The 16,715-nt window shown below is 37.5% G+C and overlaps 2 protein-coding genes and 1 long non-coding RNA gene across 6 annotated transcripts in view; 1 reads left to right on the top strand and 2 right to left on the bottom strand.

The window, feature by feature from the left end:
- The window catches only part of FGF2 (fibroblast growth factor 2), a 52,971-nt gene extending 38,614 nt beyond the window's left edge, over window positions 1-14,357 (top strand). The window contains exons 2-3 of the mRNA NM_001195221.1: window positions 4,129-4,232; window positions 14,168-14,357. Coding sequence (NP_001182150.1) covers window positions 4,129-4,232; window positions 14,168-14,353 — 290 coding nt within the window. The 3' untranslated portion in view covers window positions 14,354-14,357. The remainder of the gene's footprint in view (window positions 1-4,128; window positions 4,233-14,167) is intronic.
- LOC111772569 (uncharacterized) lies at window positions 594-12,338 on the bottom strand. The gene is made up of 6 exons (XR_002806530.2): window positions 12,209-12,338; window positions 11,723-11,775; window positions 10,796-10,877; window positions 9,662-9,762; window positions 3,468-3,540; window positions 594-1,507 (listed from the first exon to the last, which is right to left on the bottom strand). It is a non-coding gene; the product is annotated as an uncharacterized lncRNA (long non-coding RNA).
- Window positions 14,358-14,541: 184 nt separating the features above from the next.
- NUDT6 (nudix hydrolase 6) overlaps window positions 14,542-16,715 on the bottom strand; it is a 30,065-nt gene continuing 27,891 nt past the window's right edge. For all 4 annotated transcript variants that reach the window (XM_070259610.1, XM_001501991.7, XM_005607860.4 and 1 more), the window contains exon 5: window positions 14,542-15,206. In XM_070259610.1, the coding sequence (XP_070115711.1) occupies window positions 14,809-15,206 (398 nt within the window). In that variant the 3' untranslated portion in view covers window positions 14,542-14,808. The remainder of the gene's footprint in view (window positions 15,207-16,715) is intronic.

Here is a 16,715-nt window from a genome sequence, read left to right as displayed (position 1 = left end):
CCTTGATAGTACTTTTTACATCACGGTGACTTTCGAAAAAGAGCTTCTCAGCTGTAGTTAACTGATTTGAACAATTCAGGTTCACTAGGCAAATAAGCATAGGATGGCTTACTATGCTAGCAGAGTTAATATTTTTTAGCATAGTTTCCAAATGACTGTGATGTTAAGAAGAGAAGGAAGTCTCAGGTGAATGGAACTTACCTGATCTCAAAAAAAGTCATCAAGTTCTTGATAATGTTATTCATATATTCCATATTCTTAGTGATTTTTAAATTTCTTCTGTCAATTTTTTAAAAAAAATTTTCTTATTATTTTTTATTTATTTATTTTTTTGAGGAAGATTAGCCCTGAGCTAACATTCACTGTCAGTCTTCCTCTTTTTGCTGAAGAAGATTGGCCCTGGGCTAACATTTGTGCCCATCTTCCTCTATTTAATATGTGGGACACCTGCCACAGCTTGGCTTGATGAGCCATATGTAGGTCCACGCCCAGGATCTGAACCGGCGAACCCTGGGCCACTGAAGTGGAGTGCATGAACTTAACTGCTACACCACTGGGCCAGCCCCTTCTTTTGTTAGTTTTTGCTTCAGATATTTTCGAGTTCTATTATTAGGTGCTACACATTTAAAATAATTATGCCTTCTTGATGTATCTGACCCTCTTATCATCATGAAATAACCTTGTTTATCTCTAGTTATACTATTTGCCTTGAAGTCCACATCATCAGATATTAATATAGCCATACCAGCATTCTTATACTTAGGGTGTGCATTTTACATTTTTTTTCCACATTTTTACTTTCAACTTGTCTGTATCTTTTACTGCAACTTGCTTGTATTTAAAGTGTTTTCTTCTAAACAACATAGTTGGGTTTGCTTTTTTTATCCTGTTGACAGTTGTTTCCTTTAAGTGGAGTGTTTAGTTCATTTACATTTAGTGTAATTATTGACATGTTTGGGTTTAATCTGCCATCTTGGAATTTGTTTCCTAATTTCTTCATCTGTTCTTTGTCTTTATTTCTCCTTTCTTGCCTTCTTTAGGTTAACTGAGTAGTTTTTTGTATTCCCTTTTGCCTTATAGCCCAGCTGCCAAATGTTTGGTAGGTCAGGAGTCAACCTTGCTCCTGAACTCTACCCCTGGCTTTCCTTGTCTTGGAAGATCTCTCTTCATCCTGCTTTGCATTTGATGAAGGCTCAGTGCTTCTCAGAGGGATTTTCTCAGCCTTGTCTTTCTCCCAGCCCTCAGTGGACTCCTGCTTTGTGTTCAGCAAAGGCCTGAAGTACTCAGGCGTCTCTCTCAGCCCCTCTGTTCTGTGCCCAGCCTTTGTTGTGTGGTGGTTGTGCACTGGGTGCGAGCTCTGTGGGAGAGAGCTGTCAGGCGGGTATGGGACTGCTCTCTGATTAGGGCTCCTCAGAATTCTAATTCCTCACATTAGCAGCAACTAAAAGTTTGTAAAAGTTCAGCTGGTTTCTCCATACTCTCCTTTTTGGCAGGTTTATTCTTCTTCCTGTCAGAGAAGAAAGCAGCTGGTCATCTCTTTTTTGGGAAGGGATCATCATCTGTATGTGGAATTTAGTTCATTTAGGTTCTTTGCATCTCAGCTCTGATGGGGTTTTAAAGAAAAATCTATGATTTTTGTGGCTTAGCCAGCTTCTTCTTGTTTTAGGCTCTAGTTATTTTTAAAGTTTATATTTTTATAATTATATGGCAATGGAAACACTTTTCAAGCACCTACCATTAATGTTTATTTTTTAGTGTCTTATTGAACAACAAATCCCTAGTGTGGAATACCCAAGAAATCTGTAAAAGGCCAGTGAATAAGTGAATGATGACATTTACTTTGGGTATTAAGTCACTGGTATTGGTCATACGTTAGTATCCATAATCTCCCTTCTGACCAGTAATACTCATTTGCAAGATGGTAGGCTAGGGCTAGGCTACAGTTTATTGATAAGGTGCTGAAAGAAGTATAGGGATTGATTATGCAGTCTTGCCTCATGAGCATTTATAGAACATATGGATATCTGAACCTTATTTATTGACATTACATAGGTATGATGTCAATGTTTTTTAAATATAGGAAATACAGAAAGGTGTATGGTGGGAAAGAAGTCTATCCCATTTCTGTCTCATCTCACTCAGTTCCCCTCCCTGGAGGCCTGCACTGTTACCAACTACTCTCATTTCTTTCCAGAGACCATCTATTAATAAACCAACATTTATTTGCTAATTGTATGAGTTAAGAAGAGATGAGAATGTATTCAGAATTAATATGGCCTCTCTAGATCATTTTAGAGCTGTATGCAAGGATTTGCTCATAATCGTTAAGATAATTTTGGTTATATTTGTTAAAAATAAAGCTTATTTTCTACATTTCTCAGTAATGTTGTGAAAAAGACAACAATCTTTTTGTTTCGTTTCCACATTTTGATTATAGTTCTCTTTACTTTGTATTATCTTTTAAGATTCTGTAGAAGACTTTTGTCTGGTAACTTCAGGCTTAACTAATGCTGTGCTCTCCGGAATACAGGAGTGACTGGTGCATGGAAGAGAATCAGACATTAAATGTCCAACAGATGTCTTTTTTTAAAAATGTAAATTCTCAAACATTCATAAAATAGTGAGAATAGCGTGATGAAAGCCTGTGCTTCTAAAAACTATTGACATAGGTTAATCAATCTTCTTTTATTTATCCCACCCACTTTATAAAAAAATGATTGATTGATTACTAGGATATTTTTAAGCTACTCCCAGGTGTTATATCTCATTTTACCTGTAGGTAGCTCTAGCTGATAGGAAAAATTTTAAAACATAATTACTATGACATAGTCATATCTAACAAAGTTAATAATAATTCCAGAATCTTTCAAACATTACTTTTTCATGCCATGTTTTCCTAGCTACCTGGAAACACCTGGGAAAATTAAGTTTACTTTATGTTTCTAATGTTATCCAAATAATAGTATCTGATTTCTAAAATTTTGACTATTCACTGCTTTTTTTCTACTGCTGTCAAGAATATCCTAGATATGTTCATAGACCATAGAATGACCTGTGAAAAAATTCATTCTTGGACCAGGCAAACTTTATAAATACTGTATACTTGATCCCCTTATGGTGATTTACACTGCAGGCTATGAGGAGCAAAGTTCTGAGAAGTTTGGCAATAAAGAGTTAACAGGCTTACCCAAGAATTTCCTAACTTTATTGGCCCCAGAACCCTTTTTTAATGTAACATCTGTTAGCCAAAATACATTTTGGGGAGTGGTGTTCTAGGTGGGAGAATGCTTCTTCTGAGCAGCAAAATAGAAAATTTTAACTTTTTTTTTATCTGAATTAATTAGATCATTATTTGTCCATATGGCATGATCATCATAATCATGTAATATTTATTTTTTGTTTTCCTGCAACCTGTGTAATATTGATAATGTAGTGTAACAGACAGGTCATCCTCTTCAGGATCTTACCTTCTGAAAATCCTTCATGACACTGTATAAGCAAATTAAATATAAGCATTTTGTTTTTCCACTAGATGGATACCTGCAAAAATAAAAATACAGCTGTACATCACAATCCCTCCATAAAGACAGATAAATGCATTGGTATTGTACTGAAGGGGAAGCGAGAAATAAGATGTGTAGAAACAGAAGGAAATACAAACCAAAAGATAATAGAGAGCAATTAGATTATATTTTATTTGTGAAGAATTGGTTAAAAATAAGTTTTAAAGAGTTTGAACTGAGACAGTAGCATGGAAATTCTCATAAGTGGTTTACATTTTTATGTACTCTCAAAATATGTTCACTTAAAAAAAATGTTAAGCAGTTAACAGGGCCAAGTGGAGGCTAATTGCACAGTAAAGAAAAAATTCTCCATTCTGTGACTCTTCTCTGCTCACTGACACATGGTGAGAAGGAAGTCAAGAGGCTGTCCTGCGCTCGTAGATCTGCCTCTCCTCCTTGCTGAGAGAATTTAATTCACATCCGTCCCCTGTCCCCCCACCCCGCCAATCCTCCGGAGTGGAATAGCTGGTTGCTCAGGTGTGTCTTGTGCTTATATTGCATAAATGTGTAGATGGCTGTTTTTTCTTTGATGCTACAAAGGTCTTTTTTTCCTCATTACTTACAGTCAAACTACAACTTCAAGCAGAAGAGAGAGGGGTTGTGTCTATCAAAGGAGTGTGTGCGAACCGTTATCTTGCTATGAAGGAAGATGGAAGGTTACTGGCTTCTGTAAGTAATGTTTTCTGTTTTTGTAGTTTTTTTCTTTGTTAGCTTTTATTACTGTTAATTTGCTAGTATTGGTATTTATTAAATCTTTTTTAAGGTTTTGCAAGTATTATATCATTTTATCTTCATATTCACCCTATGAAATAGAGAGTAGTATTCTCTTTATTTCACTGATGCAAAAACAGAAGTTCTGAGGGAGTAATAAAGTAACTAAGAAAACACAGTTCATGTGAGGTGGGGCCTGGATGACGCTTGAGGTGTCTCGACTCCAGAGCGTGAGCTCTAATTCACTGCATTTTCCTGCCTTCCCTGCAAAGCTATTAAACTACTGTTAAAAAAATTCCTTATACTGTGCAGTTATTTGCTGATCAGTTAGATGGACATATAAAATTTTGAGTATAAGTTTTTAAGTTTATTCTTTCACATTTGACATACAAAACACTTGCAGTGGAGAATACTAGTTGAGAATGTGGGCCCTGGACCAAGGTACAGATGCTGTCTCTGCCGCTTATTAGCTGTGTGTTCTTGGGTAAATTATTCTGAGTTAGTTCTCTTACCTGTAAAACAGAGACAATAATGATCCTCTCTCACAGAGTTTTTGTGAGGACTAAATTAGCTAATTTATATCAAGTGCCAAAATCAGGGTCTAATACATAGCAAGTCCTCAAAATTGTTACTTCCTTCTCATGTTACTTCTCATTTATGTATAAGCTCATTCAGGACAGCAACTTCTCTCTTTTTACTTTTTATCACTGCTAGTCATGTGTCCTAGCTCCTGGCTAGTATTCTTTCCACTAATGCAGGCTGCCTGTCAACTTTCCCATTATTGTTAGAACTAGGATTGCACATCTGTTGAGCAGACACAGTGTGTGGGGAATGGCGCAGGGAAATAAAACCTATAAAAGACACAGACCCCACTTCTGTCTGGCTGGCGGAGTAGATTGGACATGTTCCTGAAAGTGTGTATATCTGCATACACAAACCACAGCCATAATCCCAATACCAGCAGCCAGTTATAACCTCTCTGTAACTTTCCTCACAGAAGGGATCTAGGAGTACCGAGCTGCTGTGGTGTTTTGAGCTATACAAATAGTTTTTGAAATTTTTTCTGAGTGAAGACCTGTGGATTTCTGGAGGAACTGAAATAGACTTACAGAGAAAAAGAATATTTCAACCATCTAACTGATCATCTGACAAAGATATATTCATGTTGATATTATCAATTTATGTGATTTTTGCAGGATAAATAACGTCTTGGTGTAGTGCCCCCCCCCCTCTTTTGTAGTTGAATGAATTTTAGAATCCTTTTCAAGAATAGCCAGTACTTATTGAGTGTGCAGTGTGCCAGATGCTGTGCTGGGCATCAGGGTTATAAAACTAAATACAAAATGGTCTGTGCCTTTAATGAGTCACAATCCTGGGGAGACAGAAGTGTAAGTCAATATTTGTAATAATGTATCAGGGTTTTGATGTGTTCCTTCTCTATCTTAAAGGCATGCATAGTAATATAGGAAAGGAAGTCAGAAGTATTATGACATAGGAAGTAGTAGGAAAGGAAGTGATTAAACTTGTCTAGGTTAGGGAAGATGACCTATAAATAGGATTTTAGATGATCTAGAGGAAGTCCATCAGGCAGCCGAGAGCAGAAGGAGTGGAGATGAGGGTATAGATAATGCACAAAGCTTACTAGGCATAACTCTAGAATCACCAGTAATTCACTACTGCTGGAGTATAAAGGGCAAAGGAAATACAAGGTGGAAGGAAGAGATAAGGCTGGAGAGGTAGACAGACTGCCTGCTGAAGTACCTTGTGCACCATGCTGCTATAAGCAGTGGAAAGCCATGAAAAGTTTTAAGAAGAGACACAGTCAGATTTGAATTTGAGAAAGATCACTCCAGCAGTAGAGTAGAGGATGCATTTGAGGGGCCCAAGACTGATGGAGGGAGATCAGTTAGAAGGCCATCATAATAGTCCAAGCAAGTGACGATGAGAACCTGGCAATAGCAGGACAGAGAGGACTGAGGAAAGTGCTAGCACTTGAGATTGATTAGATCCAGGGGTGGAAAAGAGGGAAAAGTCAAAGAATGAGAAAGGGGAAAGAGGAAAAGAGCAAGTTCTGGGAAAAGGTAATACAGGTTAAAGTTTAGACCTATCTAGTTTGAATTGCCTAAGAGAAATTCAGGTGAAGATGTTCACTGCATGGTTGGAATTATGAGTCTGGAGCTTAGAGGAGAGGTCTGTGTTGAGATATAGACTTAGGTGTTATCAGCATATAAGTAGTGAGAGTGGATGAGGTCTCTTAGGTAAAAGATGTAGCTCTAAAAGGTTGACTACTTGGGACTTTCACTTCTTCCACTGTTCTTGTGTTTTTTTCTACAAGTCTGTTGTCAGTTTTTGGTAGCAATATAATTCTTTGGGAATCTACCAAAGAAGCATTTAAATATTTCCATGACAGGGGCCAGCCCCGTGGCACAGCAGTTAAGTGCACACATTCCACTTTGGCAGCCCGGGGTTCGCCAGTTCAGATCCCGGGTGTGGACATGGCACTGCTTGCCAAGCCATGCTGTGGCAGGCATCCCACATAGAAAGTAGAGGAAGGTGGGCAGGGATGTTAGCTCAGGGCCAGTCTTCCTCAGCAAAAAGAGGAGGATTGGCAGCAGATGTTAGCTCAGGGCTGATCTTCCTCAAAAAATAAATAAATTAATTAAATAAAATATTTCCAGGACAGTGAATCAGTGGGTAATTTTGCATGACCTTGATCTTGCAGAGAGAGGAAGAGGCGTTTACCCCTACTCTTCTCACCTAAGGGTGTGACAAAACACATATAGTGTGAATCACCATGGCTTCTGCAATAGTATTGGTTTGGCTATTGTCAGACAGTGAAGGTGGAGAAAAGAAAAGAGATGCATACAGTTGCTTCTGTCATAACTAACAGTGGACAACACTGGTCAAATGGTTTTAAAGCTCTAGCCTTTTCTATGTCTGTCTGAATCTAGCTCAGTGAGTGACTTGAGATTGTTGAAATTAGAAGGTCCAGTGACCTGATGATCATGGTAGCCCTGTCAGATAGTCATTGGAGGGGTTATTTATCTCGAGAACATAGGATGGAATATAGGTTCATCTGTCATGATAAAAACCTCCATAATTGTCAAAAGTGATGGAAACAGAAGCTACTCTACTTTAAAGTGCGTTTCTGAAACTAGTGGGCTTCATAAAAGAGGAGACAAATTTAAGACAATAGACCTGAAAACTGAACTGTCTTATTCTTACAGAATTCTCTACAAGTTAGAATTCAGAGAGTTCTGACCTCTTCTCTTGGGTATATAGGCAGTAAGCTTCCCAAACTGTTGATTCTGTACCACCAGAAGCATAAGGTGCTCTAAAATTAACAGTGTTTTCTAGTTTCTTCCTTAGCTAAGCAGAACTTTTCATAAGATTAAGGTCATAGCATTTTATTTAGTCTTAAATGGGTTTCTGTTTCCTTGGATGTGTGTTAATTCTTCCTGATACAACAAATTTCTTACACGTTGATGCAGTAAGAGTTAATTTAGCAATGCTTAGAAATTTATCACAAACTTTCTGTAGGGACAAAACCACAGCTGTTACACATAAATGGAAAATTCAGGGTTTATCAATTTCCTTTGAGGAATGGCACCAGCCAAGATCCAGTTGCCAGCTCCCATCATAGCATCTATTCCTGCCAAGTTCACGAATTACTCTCTACTCTTACCACTCAATTTGTGTGGCTTGCTGCCTTGCCTTTTCAGCAGCAATTCTATCTCTTTCAAATTAGTCTGGGTGGGCTATGTCAATTTTTAGATGAGAAAGTAAGCACCCCTACTCCAAAACCAAGGAGGTGGTGTTGGTGGTTCAGTAAGTGGCATATCTCTCTGAGTCTGATGCATAGGCATTGAGCTGTCAACAATAGCAACTTTTAGGCAAGAAATTAAAAGTCTTGACCCTTGGTTATTAATATCATTTGTGCTAGCATTTAATGGATTAAGATGAATCACTGATGGGGAACAACACCATAGCCAGGGATGTCAGCAGAGACCTCACTCAGGTGACAATGGGAAGAGACAGCTGGCATATTAAAAAGGAACCAAAACAAAATAAAATTAAAAAACCACTAGCAGCTTTTGGTAGAAGTCCAGTGTTGTGACTAGTAGCCATCATTTGAGGATGCAGGTCCTCCTTATAACTTGGAAAAACTTGGGTTTATGACCTTGCACTTGCCAAAGGCATAAATCTTCCCCCTCTTCTTCTACCTGGGGCCCCATTTCAGACTGCTGTGCTATGACACAGCCCTGGGTTCTTCTGCATTTTACCCTGTTTGTGGTTCCTGCAGTGATTTCTAAAACATTCTAGTTTCCCCTCAGAAAGAAGAGTACTCTGGATACATCAAACATTTTGGTTTCTAAGAGTCATGTTAGGTTGATTACTACCAGTTGAGAGTATGAAAAAAGAATAAGTTGTGTGCCATTTTTTTCTCCAGCACCTTCACATATTAATGGCATGAATGCATTCAGGCTAAGGATTTCTCACTGTTTGAAAACATTTCTTAAGAATCTTTTCCCCCCTTTTGAAGCTGTAAAATACAAAAGTTCAAAGAGTAACTATATTTAACTGCCAAAGCCTATATTTGGAGGCTGAAGTCAAGTAGTTCTTTAATACACAACAGACTCATTATTCCATTCCATTGCTGGATAAATTTTGTTGCTATGAGCAACAGAGTCTCAGAACAAATACTAGGATTTACGATTTCTTAAGTGTTCATGAAATTGTAGATTTTTTTAAAATTGCATATAGTGAGGTTAACTATATTTTAAATTTAAATCACCAAACAACTTCAGTGGTTGCATTGGTATGAAAAAATTCGCCTGGTTTTCATCTGCTAGAAAAATGCACATTGTTTTCTATATAATGCTATAGATTGTGATAACCTGAACAAAATATCTCAGTAAGTATAAGAATGTGTGAGACTTCTGTTAATCCATAATAGTCAAATATGAAAAAATTATTTATATTCTGAGGATGTACATTTAATTACTATAAAAGTAAAATTCTTTTTTACCTATAGAATAACTTGCTTAGTTGTGGGGGCTTAACAATGAAATGAAAGCTACACACATAGTAAAGTAGGGAAAATGCATTTTTGAGGGGCTCAGTTATCCAGATCGACAATATATACTGATCAAATTTCTCAGAAAAATGCAGTAATTAAAGAGGAATGTATATCCTTTTTAAGAGATAAAATACTAGATTAAATTCAAAGGTTACTGCCTAGTAAGAATTATTGCTTCTTTTAGAAACCAATCATAAAATCTTACACAACCTATATATATATTACAAGGTTAAGATGAAATTTACTTTTAACTTTTCACAATTTGTGTATTTTATTTTGTTCTGAAATAGTCAACACTGATACTTACATCATGTCTGTTTTTAATTCTCAGAAGTGGTGTAATCAGAAGCATTTTTGGATTCATGTTGAGCAAACTCCTTTATAAGCCAAAACTGCAAAATCAAAGTACTGTAAAAGAATAAACAATCCAAAAAGCAGAGCATGGGGAAGTGGCCATAAGGTTCAAATCTAACAGTCAGCCGTGGACAAGAATTGTGAGGCCAGTGCCTAAGGAGGGGAGATGGTGGGAGAACTTTCTCTAGTTCTTAATTTCTTTTCTTATTGTATGCCAACAATTAAAGATTGTTTTAAAGGCCTAAAGACTGCTAACAGTTGGGAGGGATCTTAAAGATCATCAAATCCAATCTTATTTTACAGATGAGGAAAGTAAGGCTCAGAGAAGTTCAGTGACTCCCTCAAAGATACAGTTAGTTAGGGATCAAGGCAGGACCAGAACCCAGGTTTCCTGGCCCATCAAAGATCCTCACAGGATCTTTGTCAGGAATTCCTGTTGACTCTACCTTCAAAACATATCCAGAAGCAGAGAGCTTCTTATCATCTCTACTGCCACCACTGTAGTCTAGGCCTTCACTCTCTCTGCCTAGGTTACTGAGCAAGCCTCTCACTGGTCTCTCTGCATCTGCCTTTGGCCCACTGTCAACTTGGCAGCCAGAGTAATCCTGGAAAAATATGTCAGATCATGCCACTTTTCTGCTCAAAAGTCTACAATGTTCTCCATCTTCTTAGAGTAGGAGCCAAAATATTTACAATAGCCTACCTGTCTCTCATCCCATTACCTCTCTGACCTCATTTCTTACTCCTCTGCCCTCCAGACCCTCTGCTTCATCCACATGGGCCTCCTTGCTGCCCCTCACACACTCTAGGCATGATTCTGTCGTAGGGCTTTTGCATTAGCTGCTCCCTCTGCTTGGAGTGCTCTCCTCTGATATCCGGATGGTTAGCTCCTTCATCTCCTTCAAGTATTTGCTTAAATGTCACTTTGTCAGTGGAGCCTACTGTGACTGTGCTATTTAATACTGCAACCTAATCTCTACTCCCACCACTCCCAATCCCTCTTCTCCGACTCAGCTTTACTTTTTTTCATAGGATTTATCATATTTTAGCAAAGAATATAATTTACTCAGTTATGCTTATTGCTTACCGTGTGTCTCCCCCAGCTAGAATTTGAGTGGCACAAAGGCAGGGATCCTTGTTCAGTTTTGTTCATTGATGTATCCCAGTGCCTAGAAAAAATATATATGTTAAATGAATAAATGCATTATTTGAACTGTGTGCTTTCTGTATCCCAAAATTACTTGTAAGTAAAAAAAAGAAAAGAAAATTTAATTTGATGTAAACGTGTCAGATAGATACATGGGCAAAGAGTGTTCACAATCTGAAATGTTACTAAGAGCATTGAGTTCTAAAACTGAGATTATGATAATTATGTCACAGGATTGTTGTGATATTTAAATAAAATGATATGCCTGAAAGCAGTCAGTAACCATGAATTAAGGGATTTCCCAGCTCGTGGGCCTTTAGAAAATACGGCCTTGAAGGCAAGGTACAGGGTACAAGTTGTTATAAGCCCTTTGAAGCTGCTTATCCACTTTCTCTGTGATGTTGTTCTTTGTGATGTGAAGAGAAGACCCATGGGCCAGCTCAGTGGTGCAGCAGTTGAGTGCGCACATTCTGCTTCGGCGGCCTGGGGTTCGCCAGTTCAGATACCGGATGCAGACATGGCAGCGCTTGGCACGCCATGCTGTGGTAGGCATCCCACATAGAAAGTAGAGGAAGATGGGCACGGATGTTAGCTCAGGGCCAGTCTTCCTCGACAAAAAGAGGGGGATTGGCAGGAGATGTTAGCTCAGCGCTAATCTTCCTCAAAACAAAAAAAGAGAAGACCCCCTTTTCTGTTGTTTGAGATAGTTAGCAGTTAAACAGTGAGAATAGGAAAAAAGCTCTGTCAATATGTTTATAAAGTTAATAAAAATTATATTGCATCATTTTTTAACAGGAACATTGAGATCACAGTCACTGAAGATGGGTTTGTAAACTTAGAATGGAGAGAAGTGAAAATTATACTTACCTTGGGCTGTCAAATGCCTGCTTTTCTTGAGAACTGAATTTTGGCCCTACTCCCTGTTAAAAAAATAATGCAGTTTGTTTTCAAGTGCAAAACAGTTTAGTAAATTTATATGGCTGAACATTCAGCAGACATGCAAGTTTTCCTTCCCTCCCCTCTGTTTTTGTAAAGGTACAAGTAACTTCTGTAAAAAAAAAAAAAAATGAGGGTTCCATGATGTATTACCCATTTAATCTCTGGTAGTATTTCCTTTCTCTGAAATATTAGGAATTGGCTGAGAAGGCAGAAGGCAATTATTATTGGCATGGTACGTATCCCAGTAGGCCAAGCATTATAGGGAGTGCCAGCCAGGAAGGTGGGGCACCCTGGAAGCTGACAGAATGCCAAAAAATGAGCATATCAATGTCCTGAGTGATGACTGAATGATGTGGTTAGGTCTACTTCTGGGGAATTAGCCTGTCAAGCAAAAATGGTGACCTTTCATCTCACCTCTATGATTACAATGACTTTTCCTTTCACTCTTTACTTCCCCTCCACTTCTTAATTATAAACCTGGAATAGGGAAAGAGGAAGATTTTTATCACTGGCACTGAGAAATGACAAAGTAACCCAGGTTAACTTCAGTTAACACAAGAAGTGTACTAAATTTCACCAAAGGTAGACTGAAAGTAATGGATATGGAATACCCACATCACTCCAGGTAGAAGTGTTCACTGTTATCACATTTGAATCTTTAAGAGTCCTGTGTATCACAGAGCTGGCTCCCTGTGCAACATATGTGTCTCTGAAAGGCTACTGGTGATTTATTTGCATCAGAAAGACTTAAGTTGCTTTATTAGTAATGTGTTGCAACAAATGGGCAAATTAGATGTTTGTATTTCAGTTTTTAAAGTTCAGTTAACAGTAGTCAAAACACTAAAGCCAAGTAAATGTCCAGTAAAATTCTCGTCTGCAGAAGCAGATTACAGGCTCTCATACCACACCCTTACTTTAGATGACTAGACGCATGTTATTCCCTCTTAGGTCTTTCTAAGTCCTTTACTTTTCATTTTGGTTATTATGCCAGCTCTTTTCATTGTTTTGCTTATTGACCTACCTTTTTCTCATAGTTTGTGCCATTGTTTAGTTTATCTTGGAACCAGAGAATCTGGGAAAAGATTCAAGTCTTTTGAGTGTACATTTTCCCAAACCTGAAGTTTCCTAGATTTGAGTATATAGAAATAATCTGGAATCTGGTACACTCATTAATACTAATCCATAGGTTTATGTCATCTATTTGTGTATACATCTTGTATTTATATGTGGAGATATAAATATGTGTAAATTTATATGATTTTCTATATGAGTTTATCATTCTATCATCCTTCTATATATATATTATCGTAATATAAAAAATAAATGATTTTTCCTTTCTTAGCTTAAAGTGAATAAATCATTTGTTGATTTTTTTCCCCCCAGAGGTCAATAAGTATCATCAGTGTGAAGTTGATTATTGAATATTTACCTGAAATAATGTGGCAGCCTATTAGATTCCATTACTTGGAGTAGTATTTCCAGGTCTATTTGTAAAGCTAGCTATTTCCACCCTTCCTGATAAATAGTTTAATTGAAATAAAAAGGCAGAGTAGTTTCCCCTCCCACAAGAAAGAGACTTCCAGAAATCAATATGGTCTACATTACATATTCCTCATTATCTATTAGTGTTTTGAGAATGCTAATCATTTATAATGTTCCAATACAATTTTTTGGAATTATATACACTAGCTATTTTCTGTACAACAAACTATTCTTTTTATAGAATAGATGTTAGAAACAATGTCAGCCACTAGAAAAAATTGCTATAATTTAAGGAATTAATTCTGTTTCTGTGAGTAAAGTATTATTACAACCCTTCTCCTTTATGGGAGGATTACCCCAGGGCTACCCTTTCAGTACTGTTTCACTGGAGCTCTGATAAAAGTAAAAATGACTGGGAGAAGTGTGGATGGACCATAAATACCTAACTGGAAGCCATAGCTGTGGGTTTCCCTAAGTCTAGTGTGCTTCTTGTTACTGGGTGTATCCCACTTTGTGGGGACCCCCGAAAGCCGTGTTCATGGGATGTTTCAAGTCTGAGCCAGTGTGGTTCCTACACCTCTGTGTCCTCTCGCTGCCCAACACCTGACTTGTCCTTTGTGGGGGCTGGAGAATGGTCCTTGGACTCCTCCGCAGAGCTGTGCTTGAAGCTGTCCTGCTGACATCCTGTGTTTCCATCCTGCATCCTTCTGCAGAGCCAGATTATGTCAGATTTTGCCCTGTTGAATCTTGCTAGTTTGATTGTCCTGCTGAACCCAAGAGCACTGCTGCTGGTTGAGGAGAATGGGTAGTGTACTGTCATAAATATTTAATGCAAGAACTATAATAATGATAAAAACAACAACTACTACTAATTCTTCCTTTATTTTTCAGAAATGTGTTACGGACGAGTGTTTCTTTTTTGAACGATTGGAATCTAATAACTACAATACTTACCGGTCAAGGAAATACTCCAGTTGGTATGTGGCCCTGAAACGAACGGGGCAGTATAAACTTGGACCCAAAACAGGACCTGGACAGAAAGCTATACTTTTTCTTCCAATGTCTGCTAAGAGCTGATCTTAATGGCAGCATCTGATCTCATTTTATGTGAAAGAAGAGGTATATTTTAGAAATTTGTTAATGAAAGAAAAAGAAAAATGTGTACAGCTATTTGCTCAGTTTGGATAACTGGTCAGATAACCTTTATCTAATAGTAAAATATTTAACCATTGCCTTAGTAAAGAAAAACATGAATTCCTGGAAAATGTATAGAATCCCACTTTTTATAGAGCATTTGCCTTTATCCAGTGAAGCTTCCTTAGAGCTACAATCTTTTTCATACATTTGCTTCATTTGAAAAGAGGCTTTTAAAATCTGCACACTTACAAACAAGTTTCTTCATGGAAATCATACACATTAGAAAATTAAAGTCAGATATTTAGTTAACACAAAATGTTCCCTATTTGTAATATGGTATGCATTAATCTACATGTAAAATTTACCTACAATTTTTTAAACATGTAAATATGAATTTAATCCATTAATGTCATAGTTTTGTACTTGTCTGGCAGTTTTCTATGATAGAGTTTATAGAACAAGCCTGTGTAAACTGCCGGAAGTTCTTCCATGGTCAGATCAATCTTGTCAAACCCTTCTCTGTACCCATACAGCAGCAGCCTAGCAACTCTGCTGGTGATGGGAGTCGTGTTTTCAGTCTTGACCAGGTCATTGAGATCCATCCACTCACATCGTAAGCATTCGTGCTGGCAAAAATTTATGGTGAATGAACACGGCTGTAGGCGGCAGATGATGTACATATCTGACTTCCCAAAAGCTCCAGGATTGGTGTGCTGTTGCCGAATACTGAGGAGGGATCTGAATTCTGATTTTATGCCAGTCTCTTCAAAAACTTCTCGAACTGCTGTGTCTCCTACATAGAAGAAAGATGTACAAATTAATAAGGATCACATTTTAAAAATTTAATCATCAAAGGTTTTCATATAAAGTTAGCATTATCTAAAGGTTCAAAAAGCAAAACTTCACCCTAGGAAAGCAAAAGTTTCAATATAAACTCTTTGCCTTCTGGACATCCTGAAATATCAAAGTATTTTCTTACCACTGTACCTCTAAGAAGCTTTTGAAATACTGAATATTTTTTTGGCTGCTACTTGTAGGCTTACCTACCTGTATATTTTTGGGGTCACATATTCTTAACCTCTTCCTGCTCTATTTCCCAAAAGGTGAAAACATAGGTTGCAAAGCTGCAGTTAATATTCCTATGTATTTCTTCATTATTATCCTGCCTGATAATCCTGAACTGCCGAAGTGTACATAAATCAGTATTGAGAAGAAGTGATCCATTCTTCCTGGTAAAAGTCTGTAGAATGTATTGAACTATGAAATGATTCAGATCTCTCCTGGTGATATTGGGTGGGATCAAGCCTCTAAAGTCATAGAGCACATTTCTTTATGACCATTTTGTTATACTTCTCTGGTATTCTGTCAGTGGCATTGGCATTTCTTTTGTTTCTTGAGATTCCAAAGAACTTGGATTCATTTCTTCAACACCAAAATGCTCTAGTCATTTCATCAGACATTTTCAAAAAACTTGGAGTATACAGTCATGTGTCACTTAACAACAGGAACATGTTCTGAGAAATGGATCGTTAGGCAATTTCATCCTTGTCTGAGCATCATAGAGTGTACTTACACAAAACTAGATGGTATAGCCCACTACACACCTCAGCTATATGGTAACAATCTTATGGGACCACTGTCATATATGCAGTCTGTTGTTGACCGAAATGTCATTATGCAGAGCATGACTGTAAAGAATTTTATAATGCAACAAGTGTTTTCACATTTTATAAGGTTGACTTTTCAATAACCTTCAAATTCCTGGGGTAGGATTTTTATTGCCATTGACATATTTTTGTGGCTGCTTTTTCAAAATATCCAGATAAAACTCTTAAATGGGCTTTCTCTAATTTTGTGTCGCTCTGTCATTGTCTCCCAAAGTGTTGATGAGAAGCCCTTAAAAAAGCTCTGTTTCTTGCCCAGTTTGCTGCGAAGCTTCACAATTGCCACAGGCATAGATTTTTGTTCAAAGATCCTTTAAGGCTTCCATTTTCTTGTTTGTAAAATAGAAATTACATTTGCCTTCTTAGTAGTCCTACTGGTGAAGAATAGGCAAGAGACAGGAAGTTAAGGAAAAATGTCTCAATTCCTGTGTGCTCTTAGACTGTCTTACCAATTCCCTGGATATGCTCTTGTTTTTTTTCTAAGAAACAGCTCTGGAAATGTGCACAGGAAGAGTGAAGCTTTCTAAAACATAAGATATTTGTCTGCCATTTTTGAATTATATGCTGACTTCCCTTATAATTGAAATTTGCCATAGCTTAAACATGGTTATAAATTACATTTTTAAACTAAAAACATA

The sequence above is a fragment of the Equus caballus genome, chromosome 2 (assembly GCF_041296265.1).
Source record: "Equus caballus isolate H_3958 breed thoroughbred chromosome 2, TB-T2T, whole genome shotgun sequence".
Lineage (NCBI taxonomy): Eukaryota > Metazoa > Chordata > Mammalia > Perissodactyla > Equidae > Equus > Equus caballus.
This window is presented reverse-complemented; position numbering and strand designations above follow the sequence as displayed.